Source organism: Somniosus microcephalus, chromosome 3 (genome assembly GCF_052327205.1).
Source record: "Somniosus microcephalus isolate GS21.2 chromosome 3, FLI_Smic_1.0, whole genome shotgun sequence".
Taxonomy (NCBI): domain Eukaryota; kingdom Metazoa; phylum Chordata; class Chondrichthyes; order Squaliformes; family Somniosidae; genus Somniosus; species Somniosus microcephalus.
In genome coordinates, this window is record NC_140989.1 from 310,991,661 (window position 1) to 311,019,469 (window position 27,809).

General features: G+C 45.9%; 1 protein-coding gene and 1 long non-coding RNA gene across 2 annotated transcripts in view; one reads left to right on the forward strand and one right to left on the reverse strand.

Moving 5' to 3' along the window:
* LOC147122140 (uncharacterized) overlaps nucleotides 1–27,809 on the forward strand; it is a 366,564-nt gene that overhangs the window by 126,500 nt on the left and 212,255 nt on the right. Inside the window, exon 11 of the mRNA XM_085982904.1 lies at nucleotides 12,122–12,256. Coding sequence (XP_085839030.1) covers nucleotides 12,122–12,256 — 135 coding nt within the window. The remainder of the gene's footprint in view (nucleotides 1–12,121; nucleotides 12,257–27,809) is intronic.
* Nucleotides 7,832–25,896, reverse strand: LOC147122141 (uncharacterized). Its single transcript, XR_015077687.1, has 3 exons — nucleotides 25,572–25,896; nucleotides 20,511–20,576; nucleotides 7,832–8,406 (listed from the first exon to the last, which is right to left on the reverse strand). It is a non-coding gene; the product is annotated as an uncharacterized LOC147122141 (long non-coding RNA).

A 27,809-nucleotide genomic window follows, 5' to 3' on the forward strand; every position in this document is an offset into this window, starting at 1 on the left:
ATTCCTGTGAAGTCCTTGGCTGTGCTACTTCGGAGCCAACTTCTAACGATGGCATGAAATCCTTCAGATTGTGCTTACCTTTCATCTTTGTTTACTAATTAACACTCCAAATTACTATGAAAACCAACCTGCTTTCAGTCTGATGGCTTTTCGTTCAGGCAAAATACTGAATATAAAATACAGAATTATTATAAATTAAAAATTCAGTTCTGGTTATATTGGTGAAATCTAAATTGTTCTATGTACAGTAGCATAAAGCATATATTCAGTATTTTGTCTGCCTTTTCTGGATCATATTGCACGGCACCCATTAATGATCTGGACACCTGAAGCATTGATTGACTACCTCCATGTTTACTCAGTGATCATTCTTGTTCACAGATGTGCATTGTTCTATTTGTTCTCTGCTGTGCAGAAGTGTCATAAGACAAATTACCACTATGTGGCTCAGTAGCCTGCCATACATTTCCCCCATGACCTTCAAAGAGCTCAGAATTATTAGGCTGCCTTAGAATATAAATATCATTAGTACTCCTGAGGAAGCATGCATGATCTTTTACTGGTGGTCATGTACCATTTGCACATTGATGGATTGGTAGCCATCCCTATTTGGTATGTTGGTTGGATGTTACATGGATGTAGTCATTGATATTTGCAACTTGGGATGGCTAGCAATTTTTCAAAAGCCTTTTGACTTGATACTGTTGATCACTGCTAAATTTGATGTACTTATGGTAAAACATTGCATTAGTGATATTCTTCTTGCAAGTCAATGGATGGCACAGTGGCTGAATAATGGAGTGCCTTAGAGGTAGTTGGTGGGCGTTGGACAATTGGGCCAGTGTTTCAACTTGCCCAATTTACATGGGCACTGTAGTGTATGTGCCTTTAAGAGCCCCATGTGTACTGTAATGCCGGTAATGGCCACTCGGGCTATATAAGCTTGTATATTGTGTTGTATCAGTTAGTTCCCCTCCAGACTTTGTTTAGTAAACACCTATGAAACCAACTCCTGTCTTCAGTGTCTCTATCAACACGCAGACACAACAGTGGCGACGAATTGGAAACGGACTTACCTGCAATTCGGCAGCACCTCAAGGACATCGATTCCTCTGGCGTCCAAAGTTGAAGGAAAATAAAGAAAAAGAAAAAGCTGTGGTTTCACCAGCTAGCCAAGCTGGTGGCAGGTACTGCAATAATCCTTCCTGGGTGTCGGGCTGGGCCTCCAGCGGCTGGCTCTACAGCTAGGCCAAGCAGCGAAAGCGGAGGCAAGCAGTAACAGACGGGGAGGGAGCACTCGGGAGACGGCCGACGCTGCAAGCAGGTCGGCGTTCAGACCTAGAGAGAGAGTCTGGCGGGAACGAGTCTCCAACTGTAAATAAATAAATAAAAAGAACGGAAACCGCGGGAAACAGCGTTGTCATCGGCAGCAGCGGCGGGGAAGCGCCATATCTTTTCTGCAGAAAAGAAAGAAAAGCGCGGGAAGCGCCATTTTATTTCTAGGATGCCCAAGTCTGGCAATATTGATGCTTTTGATAACGAGATAGAGGATTGGACCACATGTGGAAAGAGTGGAGGTATATTGCACCGCAAATGGAATAGAAGATGGAAAAAAAAAGCTTCAGTACTGCTAAATCTAATGGGCGCAAAGACATACGGCTGTTACGAAATTTAATCACACCAGCCAAACCAAAGGACAAGAATTTTAAAGAAATTGTTGATACCCTACAGGAGCACTTAAACCCAACACCGCTGCTGATAACGGAACCATTCAAATTCTTCAAGAGAAATCAACACAAGAATGAAAGTAACGCTGATTACCTCACCGAATTAAGAAAGCTATCAAAACACTGCCAATTCGGGGCAGGACTAGCAGATTATCTTCGAGACAAATTTGTCTGCGGTCTCTTAAGTGAAGGAACACAGAAAAGGCTGCTTTCTGAAAAAGATTTAACACTGGACAAGACTTTCAGTATGGCTGTATCATACGAAGCAGCCGCAAGAGGAGCTGCAGAGATACAACAAAAGACACAGGACTTCGGCACCCATGAAATGACACAGGGTTTCGAGAAATGTTATCGCTGCGGCAGATCCACCCATGACCAGAGGGACTGCTGGTTCAAGGACAAAGCATGCAGGCAATGCAGAAAGATTGGACACATTGCACGGGTATGCCGATCGGGACAAAAAAAATCCACAGACAGGAAAAAAAAAAAATCAATAAAGAAAAGTACAGAAAGGTACAAATGATGACGGACAGTAGCTCCGAAGACCAGAAGAGCGATAGCGACTCCGAAAACAAGAGACTAAGCTGTCTCAAATTACATAATGTAATTGCCAAAGATGATTACCAGACCATTTGGGTTACCCTCACGATAGCAGGGTCCCCAGTTAAAATGGAGCTAGATACAGGATCAGCTCTGACCATCATAAATCGACGGGATTACGAGCGGCTATTTCTGCATATACCTTTAAAAGACACATCCATTATCTTGAAAACATATATGGGGCAGAAAGTATACCCCAAAGGAAAAATAAGAGTGCCTGTTGTATACAACGGCAAGGAAATACAAAAGTTGTATTTATACATTCTACAAGATGGTGGTCCACCGCTGTTGGGACGTGAATGGATCAGGAAAATACGTTTAGACTGGCACTCCATTCAGGCACTGACGGTGACCAGTAAGAAAAAAAACGATGACGTCATACCTGAACGATTAAAAGACATCTTGGCCAACGCCAAAGAAGTGTTTCAAGAGAAACTAGGAACCTTGAAAGGCATCACCGCCTCAATAAAAGTGGAAGATGCAGCAATTCCCAAGTTTTTTAAGGCAAGACCGGTGCCATACGCAATTCGTCCAGCAGTCGAGGCAAAGCTGGAGAATTTGGAAAAGGCAGGTGTATTATCCAAAATAGATTGGAGCGAGTGGGCAACACCCATCGTTCCAGTCATGAAGAAAGTGTTGAATAATGATAAATCTGAAGAACAGAGAAAAATTTGCATCTGTGGAGACTTCAAGGTGACTGTAAACCCGGTCCTTCACACGGTACAGTAGAAGATATTTTCGCCTCACTATCCGGAGGGAAATGTTTCACCAAAATTGACTTGGCACAGGCATATCTACAGATGGAGGTTGAAGAGGCCTCTAAAATATCTCACGATAAATACACACAAAGGTCTGTACCAGTACAATCGACTGGTTTTCGGAGTAGCATCCGCTCCAGCTATCTGGCAAAGAGCTATGGAGCAAGTCCTCCAAGGGATTCCGGGGACTCAATGCTACCTAGACGACATCCTTGCAACAGGAGAAAACGACAACGAGCACCTTGCCAATTTGGAGCAGGTGCTCACTAGGCTGAGAGAACTGGGCCTACGAGCAAATTGCCCCAAGTGCGAATTTTTCCAAAATCAAATATTAATTATGTGGCCACAATATGATAAGGAAGGGTTGCATAAGTCACCTGAAAAAATTGAAGCGGTCATAAAAGCCCCAGCACTTGAAAATGTTTCACAATTAAGGTCGTTCCTGGGATTAATAAATTACTGTCATAAATTTTTACCGAACTTATCAACTCTTCTACACCCTCTTAATGAACTGCTACAAACAGGAGTAATTTGGAAATGGAGCGAAGACTGTAAACGTGCCTTCCATAAATGCAAAGACTTAATCACATCCAAAGAAGTTTTGGCTCATTACAACCCATCACTGCCAATCAGACTGGCGTGCGATGCATCCCCTTGCGGTGTGGGAGCAGTATTATCGCATAAATTCCCCGATGGCTCGGAACGGCCGATAGCTTTTGCGTCACGCTCATTGAACTCAGCTGAGCGTAACTATGCCCAAATTGACAGGGAAGCACTCAGCCTAGTATGGGGAGTGAAGAAATTCAACCATTACCTACACGGACAAAAATTTACCTTGTTGACTGACCATCAACCCCTCATCTCCATATTCAACCCTTAAAAGGGTGTTCCCATTATGACAGCGCAAAGGCTACAGAGGTGGTCCCTTTTTCTAGGGGCACACCAATACAACATAGAATACAAAGGATCAAAACAGCATGGGAATGCTGACGGGTTATCGCGCCTACCGTTGCCAACGGTAGAAGAAGCACCTACCGTAGACCCAGTGGAGATTTCCACTCGACCATAGTCGAATGTCTACCAGTAACAAATTCTGCCATTGAAAGGGAAACTAGAAATGACCCGACTCTCTCGAGTCTACGATTTAACAGTGAAGGGATGGCCAGCACATGGCGAACCACTGTTGCCAGCATTCTCGCAAAGAAGAGAACAGCTGTCAGTGTGCCGAGGAACCTTGATTTGTGGACCCAGAGTGGTGATTCCACCCAAACTCCAGGATAAAGTTCTAAAGGAGCTTCACGAGGGGCATCTGGGTGGAGTGAAAATGAAGAACCTAGCCAGGGCGTTTGTATGGTGGCCAGGTATCGATGGAGACATCGAAGAAATGACCAAGAGCTGCCTAGGATGCCAGAAGGTCCAAAACGCTCCACCCCAAGCCCCTCTACATCCATGGGAGTGGCCCTCATCTCCCTGGCAAAGGGTACACATCGACTTTGCTGGTCCATTTATGGACTCAATGTTCTTAATCGCGGTTGATGCACACTCCAAGTGGCCGGAGGTAATAAAGATGTCCTCCACCACCACGGAAAAAACCATCACAGTATTAAGGACCATATTTGCCAGGAATGGGCTGCCTGAACAGATCTGTTCTGATAATGGACCGCAATTTGTGTCCGAAGAATTCAGGAAGTTCTTAAAAAAACAATGGGGTTAAGCACTACACGTCCGCCCCATACCATCCCGCCACCAATGGATTGGCTGAAAGGTTTGTCCAGACCTTCAAGAAGGCCATAAAGGCCATGGGTAATGAAGACACAAAACTTCAGCACAAGGTGGATAACTTCTTGTTCGCATACAGGAATGCAACACATATGGTTACAAACCAAACTCCCGCCATGATGTTCTTCAATAGAAGCCTAAGATGCCAGCTGGATTTGATCAAGCCCAACATCAGAAGGGACGTGGAGAACCGGCAATTTCAAGGCATGAATGAAAGGCCAACTAGAACCTTCCAGATAGGTCAACAAGTTTTGGCCCGGGACTACCGTACCGAGAAATGGCAGCCTGGAACTATCTGCACACGACTAGGACCGCTGATGTATACCGTGGACATCGGAGAAAGCATAATAAGGTGCCATGCTGACCAGATCATAGTCATCCGAAAAGGGACAACCTACACCACAACTCTATACGCCTAACGATGAAGTAGAGATACCCATATCTACATCCGATCCGGTGGTACTGGAACCCAATGAACCCGACACTGGCATTCAAGCCGAATCAGCCTTGCCAAAAGAACCTACTGCACCACCAGAAACTACTACACCACCGAGGCGTTATCCGGACCGAGTCAGGAAGCCTCCAGAGAGACTGACTTTTATAATTAATTAACTGCAGCAATGTGTATATTATTTTTCTTGTAACATGTAATTAATAATTACTTAAAATATTATGTACTGGTTGGCTAAAAGGGGATGAATTGTACTGTATGTGCCTTTTAAGAGCCCCATGTGTACTGTAATGCCGGTAATGGCCACTCGGGCTATATAAGCCTGTATATTGTGTTGTATCAGTTAGTTCCCCTCCAGACTCTGTTTAGTAAACACCTATGAAACCAACTCCTGTCTTCAGTGTCTCTATCAACACACGGACACTACAGGCACCTCATTTCGTTACAGGCAATTTTGAGGCCAAAAATGAGACCAAGCTACCTACAGGCACAAGCCTCATTTTAATTACATACTTATTTAAATTAGGTCCCCCCCACCTGAATTGCGGACTGCAGTCGAGAGACCACCCATATTATGGGGCTTGCCCTGTTAAAGTGAGCCCATCAAGGATCCTTCCACCTGCTCTATTCAAGCAGGCATCTCCAAGGTGGGTAGACGTCAGGGTCATCTGCAGAATTTTTTTTCACATTTTCTGGTAATCATTGTTGCATTTTGCCCACTGAGGGGCATTTTTCTAGCATATCTGGCATTTATGTGAAGGCTTCTTTGCATTTGGCCAAACAGAATCTGGACCTTCAAGGAGTTCAGGGATTAACTGCAGGAGCTCACAGTGGTATGTGGGTGTCATCTATTGCACCCTGCACTTTGAGGAATCAAACATGATAAATTGTTAACCCAATCATCGTGCTGTCATTGCCAAACTTGATAAATTCTCCAGCCCTTCTCCAGCCCTTCTAAAGTGTATCTGATAAATGCATGCCTGGATAGCATTGCACAGATCCAAGTTGAAGACAGTCATCACTTTCATAACCACAGGCAGAGCTGTCAAGGTAGATGATCTTAGCCATAGGTCTTCATATAGTAGCTGGCACAGCTCCCCCTATTGCACTATTGGTGAAGTATACTCTGCTAACACCCTCACTAAAGGTCCTCATAGGATCGGTGTATCCTGTAATTCCTTTGGGGTGGGGGGAGAGCAATATCTTGCAGAGCCTCATTCACCTTTCCTCCATCCTGCACTGCTCTCCATCCTCTATTAAAATTGCAAACAAGGGAATGTCCACAGAAAATCCCATCCCTGGTACTTAGAATCTCTTACTGTGGGTGTTGGGCAAACATTTCCCAGTAGTCTCTCAGTCATCAGGCTATCAGATGTAAGCTTGTTCAATCCAGGTGCAGAGCAAAAAAGTTTGTTTAGGTTGCAGGCTTCAAAGTAAAGCATTTCCTGCAGTATCAGCACACACTGGCAACAAGTGTGCCTGATGTATTAAGTACGTTTGTGCACTGGGACTGCAAAGCATGTGATTTGGAGGCTCCCAACACCATTCCACTTCATATTTTAATAAATGCAAATGAACTCCCAGCAGCATCAACAAGTGCACGCGTGTAAGACCCCAGATATCTTAACAAACTATAGCGTTGCCAATATGAAGGGGAAACCCTGCAAAAATAGGTCCTACCCAGAATCGACAAACAAAAATGCCAGTACATTCTTTAAGGCAGAAACTTGCCCCAGATGGTCATTTAAAAAACTTTCCACCTTGTCTATTGTATTCGATCACACTGGGCAACACAACCTTTTAATCTAACTTCTTGGCTCTGTTGGATATCCATCATGTTAATGACTAATATGTCAGGTAACATATTCAAATCATACTTTAACAATGGAAATATTTCAAAAAACCAGTGCTAATCGGGTCAAAAATCTACCCTTCACTTTAGGGTCCCAAATGAAACTTGGGCATGGTATGAGGTTGATTTGATATCAGAACTATGCCACAAGTATTTATTGCCTAAATAAGGAAAGGAGGCCAAATTAAAAGCAAAAACTGGTGGGCGTAATCCTACAGTTCTTTTATGAACAGGAGTACGCCTCCAGGCCCCCCAAGGAAAATCATGGCCTCCCCTGCCCTTTTCCTCCTGTTAGACTCTCCTAAAACCTGCTCACTCCAACCTACTGGGAATTACAAAAAACCTACAAGTTTATTTCAATGTTTTTATGATTATTTAATTTCTCTAAGTTATTCATGCATCACATGTCAATTCTAGGAGGAAGGGGAAATAATTCTATATTGTCCTGACCTTTGCCGTTGGGGAACATTTAGTTCCTCTGACACAAAGGTCAGGAAAAAGTGGCGGCAATTATAGACTGTAGTCTCCATCAGGATGTCTCCAAAGAATCGCCAAAACTTGCATAACTAACAGAGATACCACATTGTCCATTGATAGGCAAGTCATGCTCGATGTCAATCTGACGATCAAGATACTTATTTCTTAGATAAGTTTACAATTCCTGCAAGATTATTTCTCTAGCAGTACAAGTCATAATTTATTGATACACTTATAATCACTATCACAATTCTGGTAAGCAAGGTACCAGCTCTGGCTACCAATTACTAGTCCAATGCCAATTGAGATGCTGGGGTGCATGGTAAAATTCAGTACATAGCTCCCATGCTGATATCTTACTTCAATGAAATAACAAAGGCAGAGAAATTGTTCCAGTTGTTACATTTAGTGCATATGCAAAATTAGTGGTAACATTTGTGGAGTTTGCATCGCTGCACTGTTGGTCCATTTACAGAACTTGTCCTAAACTTATTGCTTGCCTCAGTCAGTATCAGGAATCATAATACAGATGAAGATGAGGAAAATGTTCATCTTCATCACCTTAAATCAATGGAATGAAAATCGGTTGGGTTCTACAAGAGGTGGGTGATCTGCTCTGCCAGATTACCACCCAGATGCGAAGAGGCGTGCCACCTGTCATATGGTCGGTGCAGGTATGACAGTTCAGACCAGGCATACCTCAATGACGGGGCCTGAAATGGCAACCACCTGGAGGACAAGGCCAGGGCGGTGTCCTGAAAGCTGTAAAGAAAAAAAAAATCAATATATTTTTTAAATATTCTTTAGTATGGCCCTCTTGCCAAGGGGCACCATAAAGTTGTTTATGGGGAATAGGGGCCAGAACCTCTCCACTTGAGATGGGTATTCTCTGCTAGACTTGCCAGCCTGGATGTGTCCCTTGTGGTGAGGGATCCTCTCCCTGACCCTGAAAAGTCCACCTGGATCAGTGACGGCAGGCATGATCCAGGTGGAATTGCATTTTCATAGTCTGTGAGCAAGAACCAATTGAGTAATAAAGAAGCTGGGCAAGATAACCTATTAAATGTTGATTGGTTGCTAACACAACCGATGTAGGCCCAAAATAATTATTGCTTATCTGCTTAAAGTTTTGGGACTGCTTTTGCATGTTCCATCAGCACCATCTATGCTGCTCTGGCTGTACTCCTTGCTGATGGATGGTTCTCTCCACCAACAAAATGTACCATTCGCTATGGGAATTCCTGCAACAGGATCTCCAAAACCTGGTCGCTGAATGTGGCCATTTTGACCCAAGTAAAAATACACCTTTTTTTAGGTGCTGCTGAAACCAGACATCCCACCGTTGGGGTCAAAGTATATACTAATAATCTGAACTCGTGTTAGCAACAAAGTCAGCTTCTTTGAGCATAGTTCCGTCAGCACCTGATGCGCAGCGATCCCAGGACCACAATTTCTAATTCTTAAATTCCAAAAGCATAGTTTGCCTCATTCATACAAATGCCTGAATTTTCCTCATTGGTGAATTTCTGCCAGAAGTGTGATGGGGTGGGACGGTAATTCACTTGTAAGAGCCGTTGTTAACTTGGTCTAATTTTCCAGGGTCAACACATTTTGTATAATTAAGACGGGCTCCCATCATTATTCTCATTTCCTATTGGGAGCTTACCACTAGGTTAATGAGGATTGAAAATAGCAGCTGCAGCAGTTTAAAGAACCCATCACCACCAAGCACAATTCTCCAGACAGGAAGAGGCAAGACTGCATAAAGAATGAATACAGCATCCGCATCAGAACATAGAGCCCCAAAATTTTCTGATGCCTCTACAGACAGCCCCACTCAGTATGTAGTTGCTTGTTTGTGCACCCCTTTCTACATCATGGTCTGCCTTCTGACACCTAATTTAAAGTGAATGCCATGGCATTGAAAGGGAATTTACACTATCAGCTTACTCCAAGGATAAAATAGGCCATAAATCACCAGGAAAGGTTGTTCACAGGTGGTGGCCTCCACAACCTTAAGCATTCTTGGCATTGGACAGAATGTGAAAAATCTGATGTCTGATTGATCTTACTGTCACTTCCGCCAGGAAATTACAAAGCACACTTTTGTAGGTAGGGATTTGTTCTTATCTGATTCTGTGCCACAGACAGCCTGAGAATCACCCGAAAATGAGTGAAACGGAAGGAAAATCTTATCCATGCTTCTAACGACAAAGACATAAAACCCTGATGTGACATGGATAGACTATACAGCACAATGGACTGTGCAAGAAAATTAGAGAAACCAAAGGCCATTCTTAGGCATTTGCCATATCTGTTGCTGACAACTGTCATGGTATTGAATGAGAACTGTCATGGTATTGAATGAGCACCAGCATGACACAGATGGAATCTACACAATTGTTTTTGGATGTGAAGTATTTAATTATTTTGTTTACATTTTCCATCACCAATACGTGTGTCTTAATTAGGCATTTCCTATATACTAATCAATGCCCTCTGACGTTGCACACAGTCAGCCAGAAAATGTAGTCAATCTCATCCATTTATGATGTCTGTGTTGCTGTTATTCTCCTCTTCTGCTTCTGTCTCTCTACTCTGCTGCATTTCTCCTAATTTTTTTCTGTTGACATCTCTTTTTTTTCCTTTTGGTTGGGTGGTATGGAGAAAGTGGCCACCTACAGTGGCAGGTTGCATTTTGGGTGGGAGTTGCAGGAAAAAATGTGGCTCTCAGCAACTCCCTTCCCATCCCCTGCCCCTTTCTCCCCCATTGCATCTCCGACCTCTTCACCATCCAATTCATGCTACCCCCTCACTTCTATCATTGCCCCTACCTCTTCCCGTTTGCTCTACCCACCGAACCTCTGTATCTTTCCCTTTCCTCTTGCTCACCTAACCCTTAACCCTCCATTCACACCCCTCCCCCAACAAGGGTAGGTGCCCAGAGGTCAGAGACCTCCTCACCCGCAACCAGTTTTCTTCCTCCCATCACTCTCCTCCCTCCTTCCCTAATTTTCCCTCAAAGCAATTTGTTTACTTTCAAAATGCATTTAAAAAAAAATCAAATTAGAATCAGGGTACAAACTGTCTTTATATTTGTATTTTCTCCCTTTCCCTCTCTTGTCTCATAGGTGTTAAAATTTCAAATCTCTGTCTCACAGGGTACACAACGTTTTCGATTAAGAAAAAGTTGGTGGAGATAATTAGCTGGTTTCAAATTTCAACTGCCGTTATTTTTGAATATTTGGAGGGCTACCTCCTGGCCACCGCAAAGTGGAATGCCCAACGCTCACTTGTTCCTCATGGTATCTTTTGACTTTGCCATGGGAGATCTAATAATGTAAGAAAAATACATTGTTGCTTAATACCATTCTAGCTCATGTTTACGCCACATCAAATTTTTACAATTTTACCCAGAGTCCAAAGACACACATTTCTGTTCTGGAAAGAAGACTTACATTTATATAGCGCCTTTCACAACCACCAGACGTCGCAAAGCGCTTTACAGCCAATGAAGTATTTTTGGAGTGTAGTCACTGTTGTAATGTGGGAAACGTGAACTTGAACCCACAACTTTCTGACTCATAGAAACATAGAAGATAGGAGCAGGAGTAGGCCATTCGGCCCTTCGAGCCTGCTCCGCCATTCAATGAGATCATGGCTGATCATCCAAACCCTAGCACCCGGTCCCTACACCGACAGCCATCCCACCAAAGCCCTATCCCCGTAACCCCGTAACCCCACGTATTTAATCCCCCCTAACACTAAGGGCCAATTTTTTATCATGGCCAATCAACCTAACCCGCACATCTTTGGACTGTGGGAGAAAACCGGAGCACCCGGAGGAAACCCTCGCAAACACGGGGAGAATGTGCAAACTCCACACAGACTCAGAGGCGAGTGTGCTACCCACTGAGCCACAGCTGACCTAAACAGACAAGTAAACCATGGATGTAAGAACTTGCATTTATAGAACAGTTCATGTCCTCTAAGACATCCCAAAGTGCTTTGCATCCAATAGATTAGTTTTGAAGTGAAGTCACTTGTTATATAGGAAAACACTGCAGCCAATTTGCATACAGCAAAGTCCCACAAACAGCAAATTAGATGAATGACTAATTAATCTGCTTTATTGGTGGAGGGAAGAATGTTGGCCAAGAAAACTTGCTGCTGTTCTACATTAAATTGCATGGGATCTTTTATGTCCAACTGAAGAGGCAAATGGGGTCTTGATTTAATGGCCATAACTGAGGCAGAAACCTTATTTAGTGGGCGGTGCAGGAGCAGCTCCAATGAAATTTCCAACTGACGTCTCATGCAAAAGACAACACCTTTAGCAATGCAGCACTTCCTTCAGTTCTGTACTGGAGTATCAGCTTAGAATATGTTTTGGAGTGGGGCTGAAAACTCATAACCTAAGCCAAGTTGACACTAGCAGATAAAATGTTTTCTAAAATTGTGATTCCTTTGTGTGCAGCTTGTGTATTGATCTGTTCAGAAAGAAGTACATCTTGTACATTTGAAGACCCTGAGGATAGTACTCATACAACAGAATCATGTGATCAAATGTTAGTGAATAAATGCGACGCTGAATGTCAATCCAATTATCCAGGTACTCATTTAGTTTTTTTTTTCCAAGAATACTTCTTTGCCGTCATAGAAACATAGAAGATAGGAGTAGGCCATTCGGCCCCTCAAGCCTGCCCTGCCATTCAATGCGATCATGGCTGATCATCCAAGTTCAGTACCCAGTCCCTGCTTTCTCCCCATACCCCTTGATCCCTTTAGCCTTAAGAAATATATCCAACTCCTTCTTGAATATATTTAATGTATTGGCCTCTATTGCCTTCTGTGGTAGAGAATTCCACAGGTTCACCACTCTCTGGGTGAAGAAATTCCTCCTCATTTCTGTCCTAAATGGCCTACCCCTTATCCTTAGACTGTGACCCCTGGTTCTGGACTCCCCGACCATCGGGAACATCCTCCCTGCATCTAGTCTGTCCAGTCCTGTCAGAATTTTATAAGTTTCAATGAGATCCCCTCTCATTCTTAACTCCAGCAAGTACAAGCTCAATCGTCCCAATCTCTCCTCATACGTCATTCCTGCCATCCCAGGTATCAGCCTGCTGAATCTTCGCTGACCTCCTTCCATGGCAAGAACATCCTTCCTCAGATAAGGCGACCAAAACTGCACACAATACTCAAGATGTGGTCTCACCAAGGCCCTGTACAACTGCAGCAAGACATCCTTGTTCCTGTACTCAAACCCTCTCGCTATGAAGGCCAACATACCATTTGCCTTCTTAACCGCCTGCTGCACCTGCATGCTTACCTTCAGCGACTGGTGCACAAGGACACCCAGGTCTCGTTGCACTTCCCCTTCTCCCAATCTATTGCCATTCAGATAATAATCTGCTTTCCTGTTTTTGCCACCAAAGTGGATAACCTCACATTTATCCACGTTATATTGCATCTGCCATGCTTCTGCCCAATCACCCAACCTGTCCAAATCATCCTGTAGTTTCTCAGCATCCCCACCCAGCTTTGTGTCGTCTGCAAATTTGGAGATATTACATCTAGTTCCCTTATCTAGATCATTAATATATATTGTGAATAGCTGGGGTCCATGACCGATCCCTGCGGTACCCCACTAGTCACTGCCTGCCACTCGGAAAAAGACCCGTTTATTCCAACTCTTTGCTTTCTATCTGCCAACCAGTTCTCTATCCAAGGCAATACCTTGCCCCCAATCCCATGTGCCTTAACTTTACACGCTAATCTCTTATGTGGGACCTTATCGAAAGCCTTCTGAAAGTCCAAATACACCACATCCACTGGTTCTCCCTTATCTATTTTACTAGTTACATCCTCAAAAAATTCCAGCAGATTAGTCAAGCACGATTTACCTTTTGTAAATCCATGTTGACTTTGTCCGATCCTGTCACTGTTTTCCAGGTGCTCTGCTATTACATCTTTTATAATGGACTCTAGCATTTTCCCCACTACCGATGTCAGGCTTACCGGTCTGTAATTCCCCGTTTTCTCTCTACCAGCTTTTTTGAATAGTGGGGTAACATTAGCTACCCTCCAATCCATGGGTACTGTTCCAGATTCCATCGAATGTTGGAAGATGATCAGTAATGCATCTACTATTTCTAGGGCCACTTCCTTAAGTACCCTAGGATGTAGATTATCAGGCCCTGGGGATTTATCAACCTTCAATCCCATCAAATTCCCGAACACCATTTCCCTACAAATACTGATTTCTTTTCAGTTCCTCCCTTTCATCAGACCTTATGTTCCCCGACATCTCTCGGAAGTTATTTGTGTCCTCCTTTGTGAAGACAGAACCAAAATATGTATTTAATTGGTCTGCCATTTCTTTGTTTCCCATTATAAATTTCCCTGATTCTGACTGCAAGGGACCTACGCTTGACTTCACCAATCTTTTTCTCTTCACATATCTATAAAAGCTTTTACAGTCAGTTTTTATGTTCCCTGCAAGCTTACTCTCATATTCTATTTTCCCTTTCTTAATTAATCCCTTTGTCCTCCTTTGTTGAATCCTAAACTGTTCCCAATCCTCTGGTTTACTGCTTTTTCTGGCCAATTTATATGTCCTCTCCTTGGATCTTATGCTATCCCTAATTTCCCTCGTTAGCCATGGTTGCGTCACCTTTTTTGTTTTATTTTTATGCCAAACTAGGATGAACAAATTCTGTAGTTCATCCATGCGGTCTTTGAAAGTTTGCCATTGTCTATCCACCGTTAACCCTTTAAGTGACATTCCTCAATCAATCCTACCCAACTCGTGCCTCAGACCATCGTAGTTTCCTTTATTTAAATTCAGGACCCTAGTCTCTGAGTCAACTACTTCATTCTCCATCTTAATGAAGAATTCGATCATATTATGATCGCTCCGATTCAAGGGGTCTCGTACAACAAGATTGCTAATTAATCCTTTCTCGTTACATAATACCCAGTCTAAGATGGCCTGATCTCTGGTTGGTTCCTCGACATATTGGTCCAGGAAACCATCCCATAAACACTCCAGGAATTCCTCCTCCACAGTATTGTTACTAATTTGGTTAGCCCAATCTATATGTAGATTAAAGTCACCCATGATGACTGCTGTGCCCTTATTGCACGCTTCTCTAATTTCCCTTTTAATGCCATCCCCAACCTCCACATTACTGTTTGGAGGTCTATATACCACTCCCACTAACGTTTTCTGCCCCTTGGTATTTCTCAGTTCTACCCATACAGATTCCACATCATCAAAGCTAATATCCTTCCTTACAATTGTGTTAATCCCTTCTTTAACCAGCAATGCTACCCCACCTCCCTTTCCTTTTTGCCTATCTTTGCTGAATATTGAATACCCCTGGATGTTGGATATTTCATCCCCAAGTTTCCAATGAGCATCACAATCATGTTTGGTAATTGGGTAAAACTAATATGTATCCCACAATAATGGAATTTCATTGCACTTATGAATGAATGAATGTCTACTCCACTGAGAAAGGGATGATCTTACAGCTAACCTATTAGCTATAACCTCATTCCTTTCAGTGTGCGGCCAGTCATTGGGTGTTCCTTTGCTATGTTGTCATCAGGGTTGCTTTACTACGCTGTCGTCAGGTAGTGCTTTGCAGAGCTGTCAATTAGGTTGTGGTGAGGAGGGTTTATTGGCTCAACTGAGCCTGATGTAGGCATATGTTTTTATTCCTGTACAAATTAAAATGATACATGTGACCTCTAGATCTACATCAAATAACCAGTTAATTGTTTTCTCACTTTTGAAAGGTTATGTGTACCAAGATCAAAAATCTTCCAACTGGAAATTTAGTGTCTTTTACTTATTTCTAGTGTTTTTTGTGTTATTATACTGTGTTTTAATCATGTTCCTTGTCCAGCTGTAGCTCCTCGCATGCAGCCCAGTAGGGACCAACTCCATTTTCTAATCACTGTGAGCAGACTAACAACCTTTAACTATCAGGCAAATTTTGCCATTTTCAGGACATAACGACACTACTGAAAGTGTGTTAAAATTGGTTAGCTCTCTGGCTCCTAGCAAGTTCCAGATAGATGGGTAGATGATCAAATTAAATAATAAAGAAACAAATGCTATATTGGACATTGACTTGAGAACACTACATAATTAAGAGGAAGCAAAAGGTTGGAATTGATCTTTACTCGGAGAGTCCACTCACAATGGTCACAGAGGCAAGTAAAGATGGGAACGTCATTCAGCCTATCCAACTCATCCTTCCATAGCAACCTACAATTCTCCCACTACAGCATTCAACTGCCTCTTTTAATGATTCCAGTGATTTTGCCTCCAGTACCTGGAAGACCCATTCGGGTATTAATTATTCTTTGTGAAGAGGTACTTCCTAGCATCAGTCCTGAACTTTCCTTCTGCAGTTTGTATCTGTGTCCCTTTGTCCTGCATTCATGGTTTAATTTGAAATAGTGCTCACGATTAACTTTTCTATTCCATTTAGTATCTTCTATACCTCTATATGGTCCCCTCGCATGTGTCTTCTTTCAAGTCCAAATTTTCCGAACCTTTCCTCATATCAGTTACAGAATCATAGAACGGTTACAGCACAGGAGGCAGCCATTCAGTCTGTCGAGCCTGTGCAGGCTCTCTGCAAGAGCACTTCAGCTTGTCCCACTCCTCTGCAGCCCTGCAATTTTTTTTCCCCCTTCAGGTACTTATCCAATTCCCTTTTGAAAGCCACGATTGAGTCTGCCTCCACCACCCTTTCAGGCAGTGCATTCCAGATCCTAACCACTCACTGAGTAAAAAAGTTTTTCCTCATGTCGCCTTTGGTTCTTTTGCCAATCACCTTAAATCTGTGTCCTCTGGTCCTCAACTCTTCCGCCAATGGGGACAGTTTCTCTCTATCTACTCTGTCTAGACTCCTCATGATTTTGAACACCTTTATCAAATCTCCTCTCAACCCCCTCTGCGCTAAGGAGAACAACCCCAGCTTCTCTAGTCTATCCACATAACTGAAGTCCTTCATCCCTGGAATCATTCTCATAAATCACGAGGCCACCAATATAAGATAGTCACCAAGAAATCCAATAGGGAATTCAGAAGAAACTTCTTTACCCAGAGTGGTGAGAATGTGGAACTTGCTACCACAGGGAGTGGTTGAAGCGAATAGTATAGATGCATTTAAGGGGAGGCTAGACAAGCATGAGGGAAAAGGGAATAGAGGGTTATGCTGATAGATTTAGATGAGGAAAGATGGGAGGAGGCTCGTGTGGAGCATAAACGCTGACATGGACTGGTTGGGCCGAATGGCCTGTTTCTGTGCTGTATATCCTATGTAAAATCTTTTCTGCACCCTCTCTAAGGCCTTCACATCCTTCCTAAAGTGCAGTGCCCAGAATTGGACACAATACTCCAGTTCAGGCCGAAACAGTGTTTTATAAAGGTTCATCATAACTTCCTTGCTTTTGTACTCTATGCCTCTATTTATAAAGCCCAGGATTCCGTATGATTTTTTTAACCACTTTCCCAACCTGCCCTGCCACCTTCAATGATTTGTGCATATATACCTCCAGGTCTCTCTGTTTATGCACTCTCTTTAGGATCGTATCCTTTAGTTTATATTGCCTCTCCTCATTCTTCCTACCAAAATGTATCACTTCGCACTTTCTGCCCTAAATTTCATCTGCTGCATGTCCACCCATTTTAGCAGCCTGTCTATGTCTTCTTGATGTCTATCACTATCCTCACTGTTAACTATACTTCCTTTGTGCCATCTGCAAATTTTGAAATTGTGCCCTGTACACCCAAGTCCAAGTCATTAATATATATCAAGAAAAGCAGTGGTCCTAGAACCGACCCTTGGGGAACAACACTATATACCTTCCTCCAGTCCAAAAAACAACTGTTCGCCACTACTCTCTGTTTCCTGTCACTTAGCCAATTTCGTATCCATGCTGCCACTGTCCCTTTTATTCCATGGGCTTGAACTTTGCTGGCAAGCCTATTATGTGGCACTTTATCAAACACCTTTTGGAAGTCCATGAATACCACGTCAACCGCATTGCCCTCATCAACCCCAACCCCCTGTGTTACCTCATCAAAAAACTCAATCAAGTTAGTTAAACACGATTTGCCTTTAGCAAATCTGTGCTGGCTTTCCTTAATTAATGCACACTTGTCCAAGTGACTGTTAACTTTGTCCCTGATTATCATTTCTAAAAGCTTCCCCACTGCCGAGGTCAAACAGACTGGTCTGTAGTTGCTGGGTTTATCCTTACACCCTTTTTTGAACAAGGGTGTAACATTTGCAATTCTCCAGTCCTCTGGCACCACCCCCATATCTAAGAGGATTAGAAGATTATGACCAGTACCTCCACGATTTCCTCAACTTCCCTCAGCATCCTAGGATGCATCCCATCCAGTCCTGGTGACTTATCAACTTTAATTACAGACAGCCTTTCTAGTACCTCCTTTTTATCAACTTTTAATCTCATCCAGTATCTCCACTTTCATTAAGACTTTGGCAGCATCTTCTTCCTTGGTGAAGACAGATGCAAAGTACTCATTTAGTACCTCAGCCATGCCCTATGCCTCCATGCGTAGGTCTCCTTTTTGGTCCCTAATCGGCCCCACCCCACCTCTTACTACCCATTTATATGCCTTTAGAAGACTTTTGAATTCCCTTTTATGTTAGCTGCCAATCTATTCTCATATTCTCTCTTTGCCCCATATATTTTCTTTTTCACTTCCCATCTGAACTTTCTATATTCAACCCGATTCTCACTTGTATTCTCCACCTGACATCTGTCATACGCACTCTTTTTCGGCTTCATCTTACTGTCTATCTCTTTTGTCCTCCAGGGAGCTCTGGCTTTAGTTGCCCTACCTTTCCCCCTCGTGGGAATGTACCTTGACTGCACCCGAACTATCTCCTGTTTAAAGGCAGCCCATTGTTCGATTCCAGTTTTGTCTGCCAATCTTGGATTCCAATTTACCCGGGCTAGATCCGTTCTCAACCCACTGAAATTTGCCTTCCTCCAATTAAAACATTTTTACTCTAGATTGCTCTCTCTCCTTTTCCATAGCTAATCTAAACCTTATGATACGATGATCACTGTTCCCTAGATGTTCCCCTACTGACACTTGCTCCACTTGACCCACCTCATTCCCCAGAACCAGATCCAGCAATGTCTCCTTCCTTGTTGGGCCGAAAACGTACTGATCAAGAAAGTTCTCCTGAACACACTTAAGAAATTCTTCCCCATCTCTATTACTATCCCAGTCTATATTAGGATAATTGAAGTCCCCCATTATTACTACTCTATAGTTCTTACACCTCTCTAATTTCCCTGCAGATTTGCTCCTCTATCTCTTTCCCACTAGTTGGTGGCCTATAGAGTACACCTAGTAGTGTAATGGCACCTCTTATTTCTTAATTCTAACCAAATAGATTCCATCCTTGACCCCTCCAGGTCATCCTTTCTCTCCAGCACTGTAACATATTGCCACCCCACCTCCTTTCTTTCCTTCCCTAGCTTTCCTAAACATCTTATATCCAGGAATATTTAAAACCCAATCCTACCCTTTTTTGAGCCAGGTCTCCGTTATCACCACAACATCATATTTCCATGTGTCTATTTGCGCCTGCAGCTCACCAACCTTATTTACCACGCTTTGTGCGTTTACACACATGCACCGTAAACCTATCTTAGACCTTCTTGTATTCTCTTAGTCTGACCCCACCTAATACTTTACTATTTCTTACTGTAGTGCTTTCTGTCTCTCCCAATCCTTTGTACACATTGTTACGTCTTTCTAATGCTACATCCTGATGCCCATCCTCCTGCCAAATTAGTTTAAACCCTCCCCAACAACACTAGCAAACCTCCGGCTCTGTTGAGATGCAACCCTTCCAGCCTGTACGGGTCCCACCTCCCCCAGAACCAGTCCCAATGTCCCAGGAATCTGAAGCCCTCCTTCCTGCACCATCTCTCCATCCATGCATTCATCTGCTCTATCCGCCTAGTACTCCTATTTCTATACTCACTACCTCGCGGTAATCCAGAGATTACTACCTTTGAGATCCTGCTTTTTAGTCTCTTTCCTAGCTCCCTAAAATCTGACTGTAGGACCTCATCCCTTGGTACCGATATGGACCATGACCTTTGGCTGTTCACCCTCCCCACTCAGAATTTTCTGCAGCCGCTTGGTGACATCCTTGACCCTGGCACCAGGGAGGCAGCATACCATCCTGGAATCATGTCTGCGGCTACAGAAACGCCTATCTGTTCCCCTAACTATCGAATCCCCTACCACTATTGCCTTCCCAATCTTTCTCCTCCACCACCCCCCTCCCCCTCCTGTACAGATGAGCTACCTGTGGGGCCGTGGACTTGGCTCTGGCTGTTCTCTCCAGAGGAACTATCACCCTCACCAGTACTAAATACTGGTTGAACTATCACCCTCACCAGTACTAAATACTGGTTGAAGAGCGAGATGCACTCAGGGGACTCCTGCACTACCTGCCTGGTCCTCCTTGTCTGTTTGTCGGTCACCCTGGAGCTTGAGCTCCTCCAGCCGACGACACTTCCTGCACATGTGGTTGTCCAGGACATGGGAAGTGTCCTGGAGTTCCCACATGGCACAAGATGTGCATTCCCTGGGCCTGAGGTGCCCTGCCAAGCCTCTACTTAATAGATTATTAGCTAACTTAACAGAAATAAACCCAAGATTTAAAAAAGAACAATCACCAGCTACTCTCAGATTTGTTTTTTTTCCTGTTCAGCTCCTTCCCTTGTGCTGACATCACTTACCTCACTCCCTGACGCTTGCACCCCCTCAGGGCTCTCGGGCCTACCTTTATCTCTGGCTGCTCCTTTCGCTCTCTCCTCCTTCCCACTCTCTCCAAATTTCCAATTTAGCACTGTCAAGAAGCACTCAGTTTAGGATCACTCTGTGCAGCCCACTTTGCGTCAGCAGTTACTATTTACTTTTATACACTTGGAGCCACACCCAAGTTACAAGTGCTGACACTTAATGCAAGCAATTGCCGATTTAGAGTTCAGCATTTGCCCCCACCACTAAAGATTGTAAATTTAAAAAAATAAAATAAAGGGACACTTAACAAATTAAATTAAAATTCTATATCCAGTGTTGATGATGCACTCCACTCCTTCCGGTACCCACCAGTCCCAGAAGGCCTTGAGCGTGCCAGTGGACACCACGTGCTCCATCTCCAGGGACACCGGGCATGAACGTAGGCACATAAGAGAGGCAGGCAGTCAGGCCGAACAACCGTCTGGACCTGCTGATGACCATTTTGGCCATGCCCAGGAGCAGTCCCACGAGGAGGTCTTCCGACGTGCCCACTCTCCCCCACACCGGGTGATCAAAGATCAGGAGCGTGGGACTGAAGTGCAACCAAAAAATAGAGGAGCAGCCCCTGCAGGTAGTGAAAGAGGGGCTGCAACCTCTCACATTCTATGTAAACATGGAACACTGACTCCTCCAGGCCGCAGAAAATGCAGGCTGCCTGGGAGTCCGTGAACCGACTTCAAACCTTATTGTACGGGACTGCCCCGTGCAACACTCTCCAGGCCAAGTCCCCAATAGACAAAGGGAGGACCCTCGTGTAGAGAGCCCCTCCATTGGGGACCCCCGCCTCCTCCGGACGGCAAGATGGTGTGCCAAGGCGTGTTCAGACAGAAGATGAGGATGACAAAATGGAGGGTGTGCAGGAGCAGTCTGTACAGGAATCCCCTCCGTACACAATGGCAAGGCACAGAAGGGATTTCCCGGAGATGACTCCAGTTGTGAGGCGCTGGCTCCCAAGGGAGGTGACAGGGCCTGGCGCCGATGAGTAATTCCGTCTGAATGAGGGTCAATTTGGATGGGATCGCCCCACATTCTTCAGCCTCTGCGACACACCTAGTAGAGTCAGGGTCCAGTGCCACTTTTAGTGACTCGATGGCTTTGGCTGCGAGCTGCACGTCGGCCCAGGACAGGTGCTGCACCAGCTCCTCTGGCGCCATCCAACCTGCTCCTCCACCATTCACTAGGTCCCTGACTCTGGTCACTTTGGCAGACAGAGCCCTACCCTCCATCAACCACATGAGCCTGAGGTCGTGGAGGTGCAGATTCCTGAGCAGCGGCTCCTGAAGGATAGCCGCCACTCCTGACGGGGAGAACTCCGTCTACAGGCGACACCTGCAAGGAGGCTCGGGTCCCCCGTCCCCCCGGTTTATAAACAGGAGCTACGTGTCGTAATTGAGGCCGTACAGCTGGCAGAAGAAATAAGTTGCCAGCGCACACCATCTGGGAGGATCCTCGATGTACAGGTATCTCTGCAGGGTCTGAAGATGGAAAGTTGCAGTCTGGGTACGAAGGCACACCAGCGCCTGACCGCCCTCCCCAAGCGCGAGACTCAGAACCGCGGCAGAGACCCAATGCTTCCTTTTGTCCCAGAAGAAGTCGATGAGCTTCTTCTGTATCTTGGTGACTAACACAGGGGGAGGGATCAAAGTGACCAACCGGTACCACAACATAGCGGCCACCAGTTGATTTATGACCAGCGCTCAACCCCTGTTGGACAACACTCGGAGCAGTCCTGTCCAGCGCCCTAGGCAAGCGGTGACTTTGGCCTCCAGCTCTTGCCAGTTTGCCAGCCAGGCTTCCTTGGCAGGGCTAAGGTAAACTCCCAGGTAGAAGAGATGAGTGGTGCTCCAGGCAAAAGGCCTGAGCTCCTCCGGCAGGGAGTCCACCCGCCACTGACCCACCAGGAGTCTGGAACATTTTTCCCCAGTTGATCCTGGCGGAGGATGCGGCCGAGTAGACCTGCTGGCACTTGCGCATCCTCCGCAAGTCAACAGGATCCGTGATCATGAGGAGCACGTCATCGGCGTGTTGAAATATCGCCCAAGGACAATGCACTCGCCGACGTCGATGGAGCCTAAAAGAGCGGACACTTCTTCAAAAAAGCGCACTTGCTGCGCACCGGTCCGGGGGCCGTAGGCGTTCACTAGATGGAGCGGCACATCCCCCAGGCGAACAGTGAGATGGAGCAAGCGGCCTGGCACAGGCTCCTTGACCCCCCGCCAAGCTCTCCAGCCAGCAAGATAGCCACCCCGCAAGAAGTGGTGGCGAGGTGGCTTCTGCAGACCTCGTCTTGCCATTCCAGGAGCCACGTAGCCTCGTCTCCCGGCACGGTGTGGGTTTCCACACCGCATACTTCCCTTCTTTAAGGATCGAGAAGTTAATAAATCTGCGGCGCGCCTCCCTGCTGCTATTGATGTTGAGGCTGGCTATGGTTATCTTCATGACAAGAGCATAGTGCAACCGTTACTTAAACTACTGTGGGGAGGGAACGGAGTCGCACGTTTTCCTCCACTCCCTTAGCAGCCCAGTGAGGAACATCTTGAGCCGGCACAGCTCACGGTGGCCCGGGTCCTTATCCGCGCCCAGGATCTTAACAGCGGCGCGGACGGACCGGAGGAGCAGCGCCAGCTCCGACCATCTGTCGAGGGCTAGCTGGATTTTGTCTCGACGACTCAGGCATTCCACCAGAAATTCCTTAAGTTCCACAACGGGGATGAGGGGAGACTCAGGAGGGGTCACAAGGGTATCCACCGGCTCATTGGTGATGGAGTCCAAATCATCCACAGTGCCCTCCACCGAGTCCCCGTCCTCCTCCAGGAGGTCGTTGCCAGCTGCCGATCCGTCCACCGCACAGGGTACAGCAGACCGCTCGACCGCACCAGCCGGCCCTACCTCTGTCACAATTCCACCCCCAGGATGGACGGTGGAGAACTCCTCCTTGGGCTCCTCCAGGTGTGCCGGGCCAGGAGGCGGAAGTGGTTCCCACAGCCACACCGCTGGCACCGGGCTATATGGAGAAACTGGGGAAAAACCATACCCAGTTCCTCCCACACATGGCGCCAGCGTCAGAGATGTGGCGCCCCTTCCCCTCCCCGCTACCACCCAGCAACCGAGTGGGCAGGGTGTTTTTATTAAAATCCTCCACTAGGTCGAGCAGTTCCTGGGAAATGTCGAAGTGTGACTGGGTGCGCTCAGCCTCATCGGCCTCGCTCGCCTCAGCCCCCAGGACGCCCGACGTAGCGACGAGTAATGGTTGTGCTGCAGTAACAATAGTGATGGTGGGTGATTCCGCGGCAAATCCCCAGGGCAGGACTTCTTCCCCATCGCCGGGAGGCACAGGCCGGATAGACATGTCTATCTCACCCTTCCGAGGGACGGACGACTCCTGCCGACCGCGCGTATTGGTGATGTGGGGGTGAGCCGTGGGACCCGCGTCATGTGCCACCGCCTCTTACACGGATGGACCTCCCTCCTCTAGGTCCTCCTCCGCTTCCAAGGAGCAGCGTCTCTTTTTTAATCCGGAGGGACGTGGAGATAAGGAGACCTCCGATCCCTCTTTTTTCTTTCCCGAGCCCGACCGCGGGTTGTAAATTCTCCGCAGGAGCGGGTGCGGTCACGGACGCTCACGGTCGCCACTACGGGGTCAGGGAGGATCACGATTATGGGACCGTTTGGGATGTCCGAGGGACTCGCCTCCAGATGTTCCTTTTTACGCTGCGTTTTCCTTCTGCTCGGACGCTCTCCTCCCCCCACCCCCCAACCAGGCCGCGATGGGATTGGCCTCATGTCGCCCGCGCATCTGCTGGTTCTCGCGCCCAGATGGGAACAAGAGGAAAGGCCGCGGCGCCAGCCTCGACCGCTTTAGGTGTTTTGGAGGCAGGGCAGTTTGTATGTATGTGCCCCACCTCCTTGCAGGCCAACGTCCAGAAGACGTGGTAGACTGTCCCCTTGTGGTGCACGAAGAATGCACCCTCCATGTCCTCCTCCCACGCCAGCTGAATAAAAAGCTGGCACCGGAAGGAGAAGACGTGACCTATGCTGGCCTCAATGAAGCTGAGCGGGATCGGCGTTATCCCCAACCTCACCTCCCCCAGTTAACGTAGGTGGGGGAGGAGGAGCTCACCGGGGACAAAGGACGGGACTTTGAGATGACGATATGTTGCGCGGTGGCCTAAAGGGGGTCCACCAGCAGGAAGGTCTTGCCCCCTGTGAGCCCCTTATTAGGGGCCAGGGACACCGCTGCTCCACCCCCAGGAAGAACACAGCCTTCCCGTACATTTTCGAGGCTGCAACAATGGCTGAGGGGCCGACAACCCCAGCCATGGTTTTGACGCAAGCTTCGATGGTCATGTTGGGGTGTGTAGCTCTTGACCCCATGTTTTTTTGTTACTAGTTTAAAAGGGGACGGAGCAGCTGTGGCTGTAGCTGCCACACCCGCATACGTCCTTGCTGTCGTCCCCATTGATGGTTTTTTTTTTAAGAGCTACACTCACCCAAAGTCTCAGACCCCGATGTTGGTAATTATGGCCTTAGGTTTTATGTTCCTTGAGCAGAGGGTGTTCAAGTGAAAACACACCTTTTTATATGCTGATGGGAGAGGGGCCTTCTCCTCTCTGTTTAATCAGTTAATTAATTATGAAAATGCGGTGCCTCTCCAAGAGAGAGAAGGAGCGAGGCCGCAGAGACGGGGTCGCCACTCACGATGGTGGGTGCTTGCAGGGGTGCACTCTGATGGAATCACAATATCTGTTATGACGATGTTCTTCTGATTTGCAGGTGTGTCTTCACCTGGGACAGCTGGAAACACCAGTCCTCCACCAGGTCTTGTTGATGGGAAAGCAAAAAAGAGACTTCACCTAGGCAGCTCCAGCTGTCCCGAGCCAGGAAATGGGGGAAGAGGTGTTTTAGTAGTGTGTCGTTGTGTGTGTGTGGCCCAGTTATGAACAAGAGTCACACACACATATCTCCGACCCGACCCGATATTCTGGCCTTTTTCTTCTTTCCTCCCCCCACTTACAAGTGGATAGTGCACCAAAACACCCACCTGTTGATGTTGATTTGGCTCTTCCTCCTTCCAAACAGTTGCTGTTGTTGTAGTAACGATAGTCTCTTCCTTCCCTCTCCCAAAATGAAGAGCCAATAAGAAGGCAATTAAGGGAGACAGTGCAGAATTGCTCCCTTCTGGTCTTTTTCCCCTCTTCTCTCTCCTCTGTCCAGGCACCTCAGTAGCAGCAGTAGTAACACATCTTCTCACAGAGAGACCTCTCTGCAGCAGCATAAACACCACCTGTTGGAGCCCCACCCAAGTTACAAATGCCAACTCAGCTCCCTGCTCCCAGTAATTAGCACCTATTCAAGACAAACACTTACAGCTGACTGACCGTTAACTGCCACTGGCAGGCAGTTTCTGTTAACTACAGTTTTTAAAGTTATAGGTTAAATTTTAAATGTTCAATTAAATTCCACTTTCTGCAGCTAATACTTACCCAGTACTTACCAGAGACTCCCACTCTCTCCAAATTCTCAATTTAGCACTCTGTCTGGAAGCACTCCGTTTAGGGTCACTCTGTGCAGCCAACTCTCCTAACATTAGAGAATAGCCTAATTATCTCTCTTTGTACCATTTCAATAATATGGATATTTCCTTTGTGTTTCATACCTGTGATTCCGGGAACAAAATGACAATGGTCTTGAATTAACTTTGTTTTTCTGATGTTAAACTACTGTTATTATGTAAGAAGTCACACAACACCAGGTTATAGTCCAACAGTTTTATTTGAAATCACAAGCTTTCGGAGCGCTGCTCCTTCGTCAGGTGAAGTGGAGAGATGCATAAAGACACAGCTTATATAGTCAGAGAATAATGCCAGATGATTACAGGTAATCTTTCTAACTGCCATTTATCACCTCGGCAGAGAGATAATCACAGCAATCAAAGGTGTGAATGGTGTCCAAACAGGTTAGTCAGGAAAACATTACATCAAAGAACAATGAGGTGGGGTCACAAGGGGTCAAATGTTGCAGATGCTGGGATCTGTATGAAAAACAAAAAACAGACAAAAAACTTTTTTTTTGCTGGAAATCACAGCAGGTCCAGCCGCATCTGTGTAGAGAAAACAAGCCAACGACGACTCGAGTCTGGTGGGGTTACATGTAGCGTGACATGAGCCCAAGATCCCGGTTGAGGCCGTCCTCATGAGTGCGAAACTTGGCTATCAGTTTCTGCTCTACGATTTTGCATTGTCGTGTGTCTCGAAGGCCGCCTTGGAGAATGCTTATCCGAAGATCGGAGGCTGAATGTCCTTGACTGCTGAAGTGTTCCCCGACTGGGAGGGAACACTCATGCCTGGCGATTGTTGCGCGGTGTCCGTTCATCCGTTGTCGCAGTGTCTGCATGGTCTCGCCGATGTACCATGCTCCAGGGCATCCTTTCCTGCAACGTATGAGGTAGACAAATCGTAGAGCAGAAACTGATAGCCAAGTTCCGCACTCATGAGGACGGCCTCAACCGGGATCTTGGGTTCATGTCACGCTACATGTAACCCCACCAGACTCGCGTCGTCGTTGGCTTGTTCTCTCTACACAGATGCGGCCGGACCTGCTGTGATTTCCAGCAAAAAAAAAAAAGTTTTTTGTCTGTTTTTCATACAGATCCCAGCATCTGCAACATTTGACCGCTTGTGACCCCACCTCATTGTTCTTTGATGTAATGTTTTCCTGACTAACCTGTTTGGACACCATTCACACCTTTGATTGCTGAGATTATCTCTCTGCCGAGGTGTGATAAATGGCAGTTAGAAAGATTACCTGTAATCATCTGGCATTATTCTCTGACTATATAAGCTGTGTCTTTATGCATCTTTCCACTTCACCTGACGAAAGAGCAGCGCTCCGAAAACTTGTGATTTCAAATAAAACTGTTGGACTATAACCTGGTGTTGTGTGACTTCTTACATTTGTCCACCCCAGTCCAACACTGGCATCTCCACACTACTGTTATTATGGCAGTCGAGGGCCAGGTATTGGAGTGGGATTTGGTTATGCTGATACCCCACTCTTTCTGCCATCCATCAGAACTTCTGGAAAATAGTGGGGGTTGATGCCAAATATGTTCACATGGGCGGGCATATTAAGACACCATGCAAATGAGAATATTACGTTATATGATGTAATGTTTTCTATTTGCATCTCTGGCATCCAGTGTTGCTAAGGGCTTCTAGGGGATTTAAAATTGAAAAGACTGGGATTTCCCAACTACAATCCAAGCTTTCACTCACCTCTT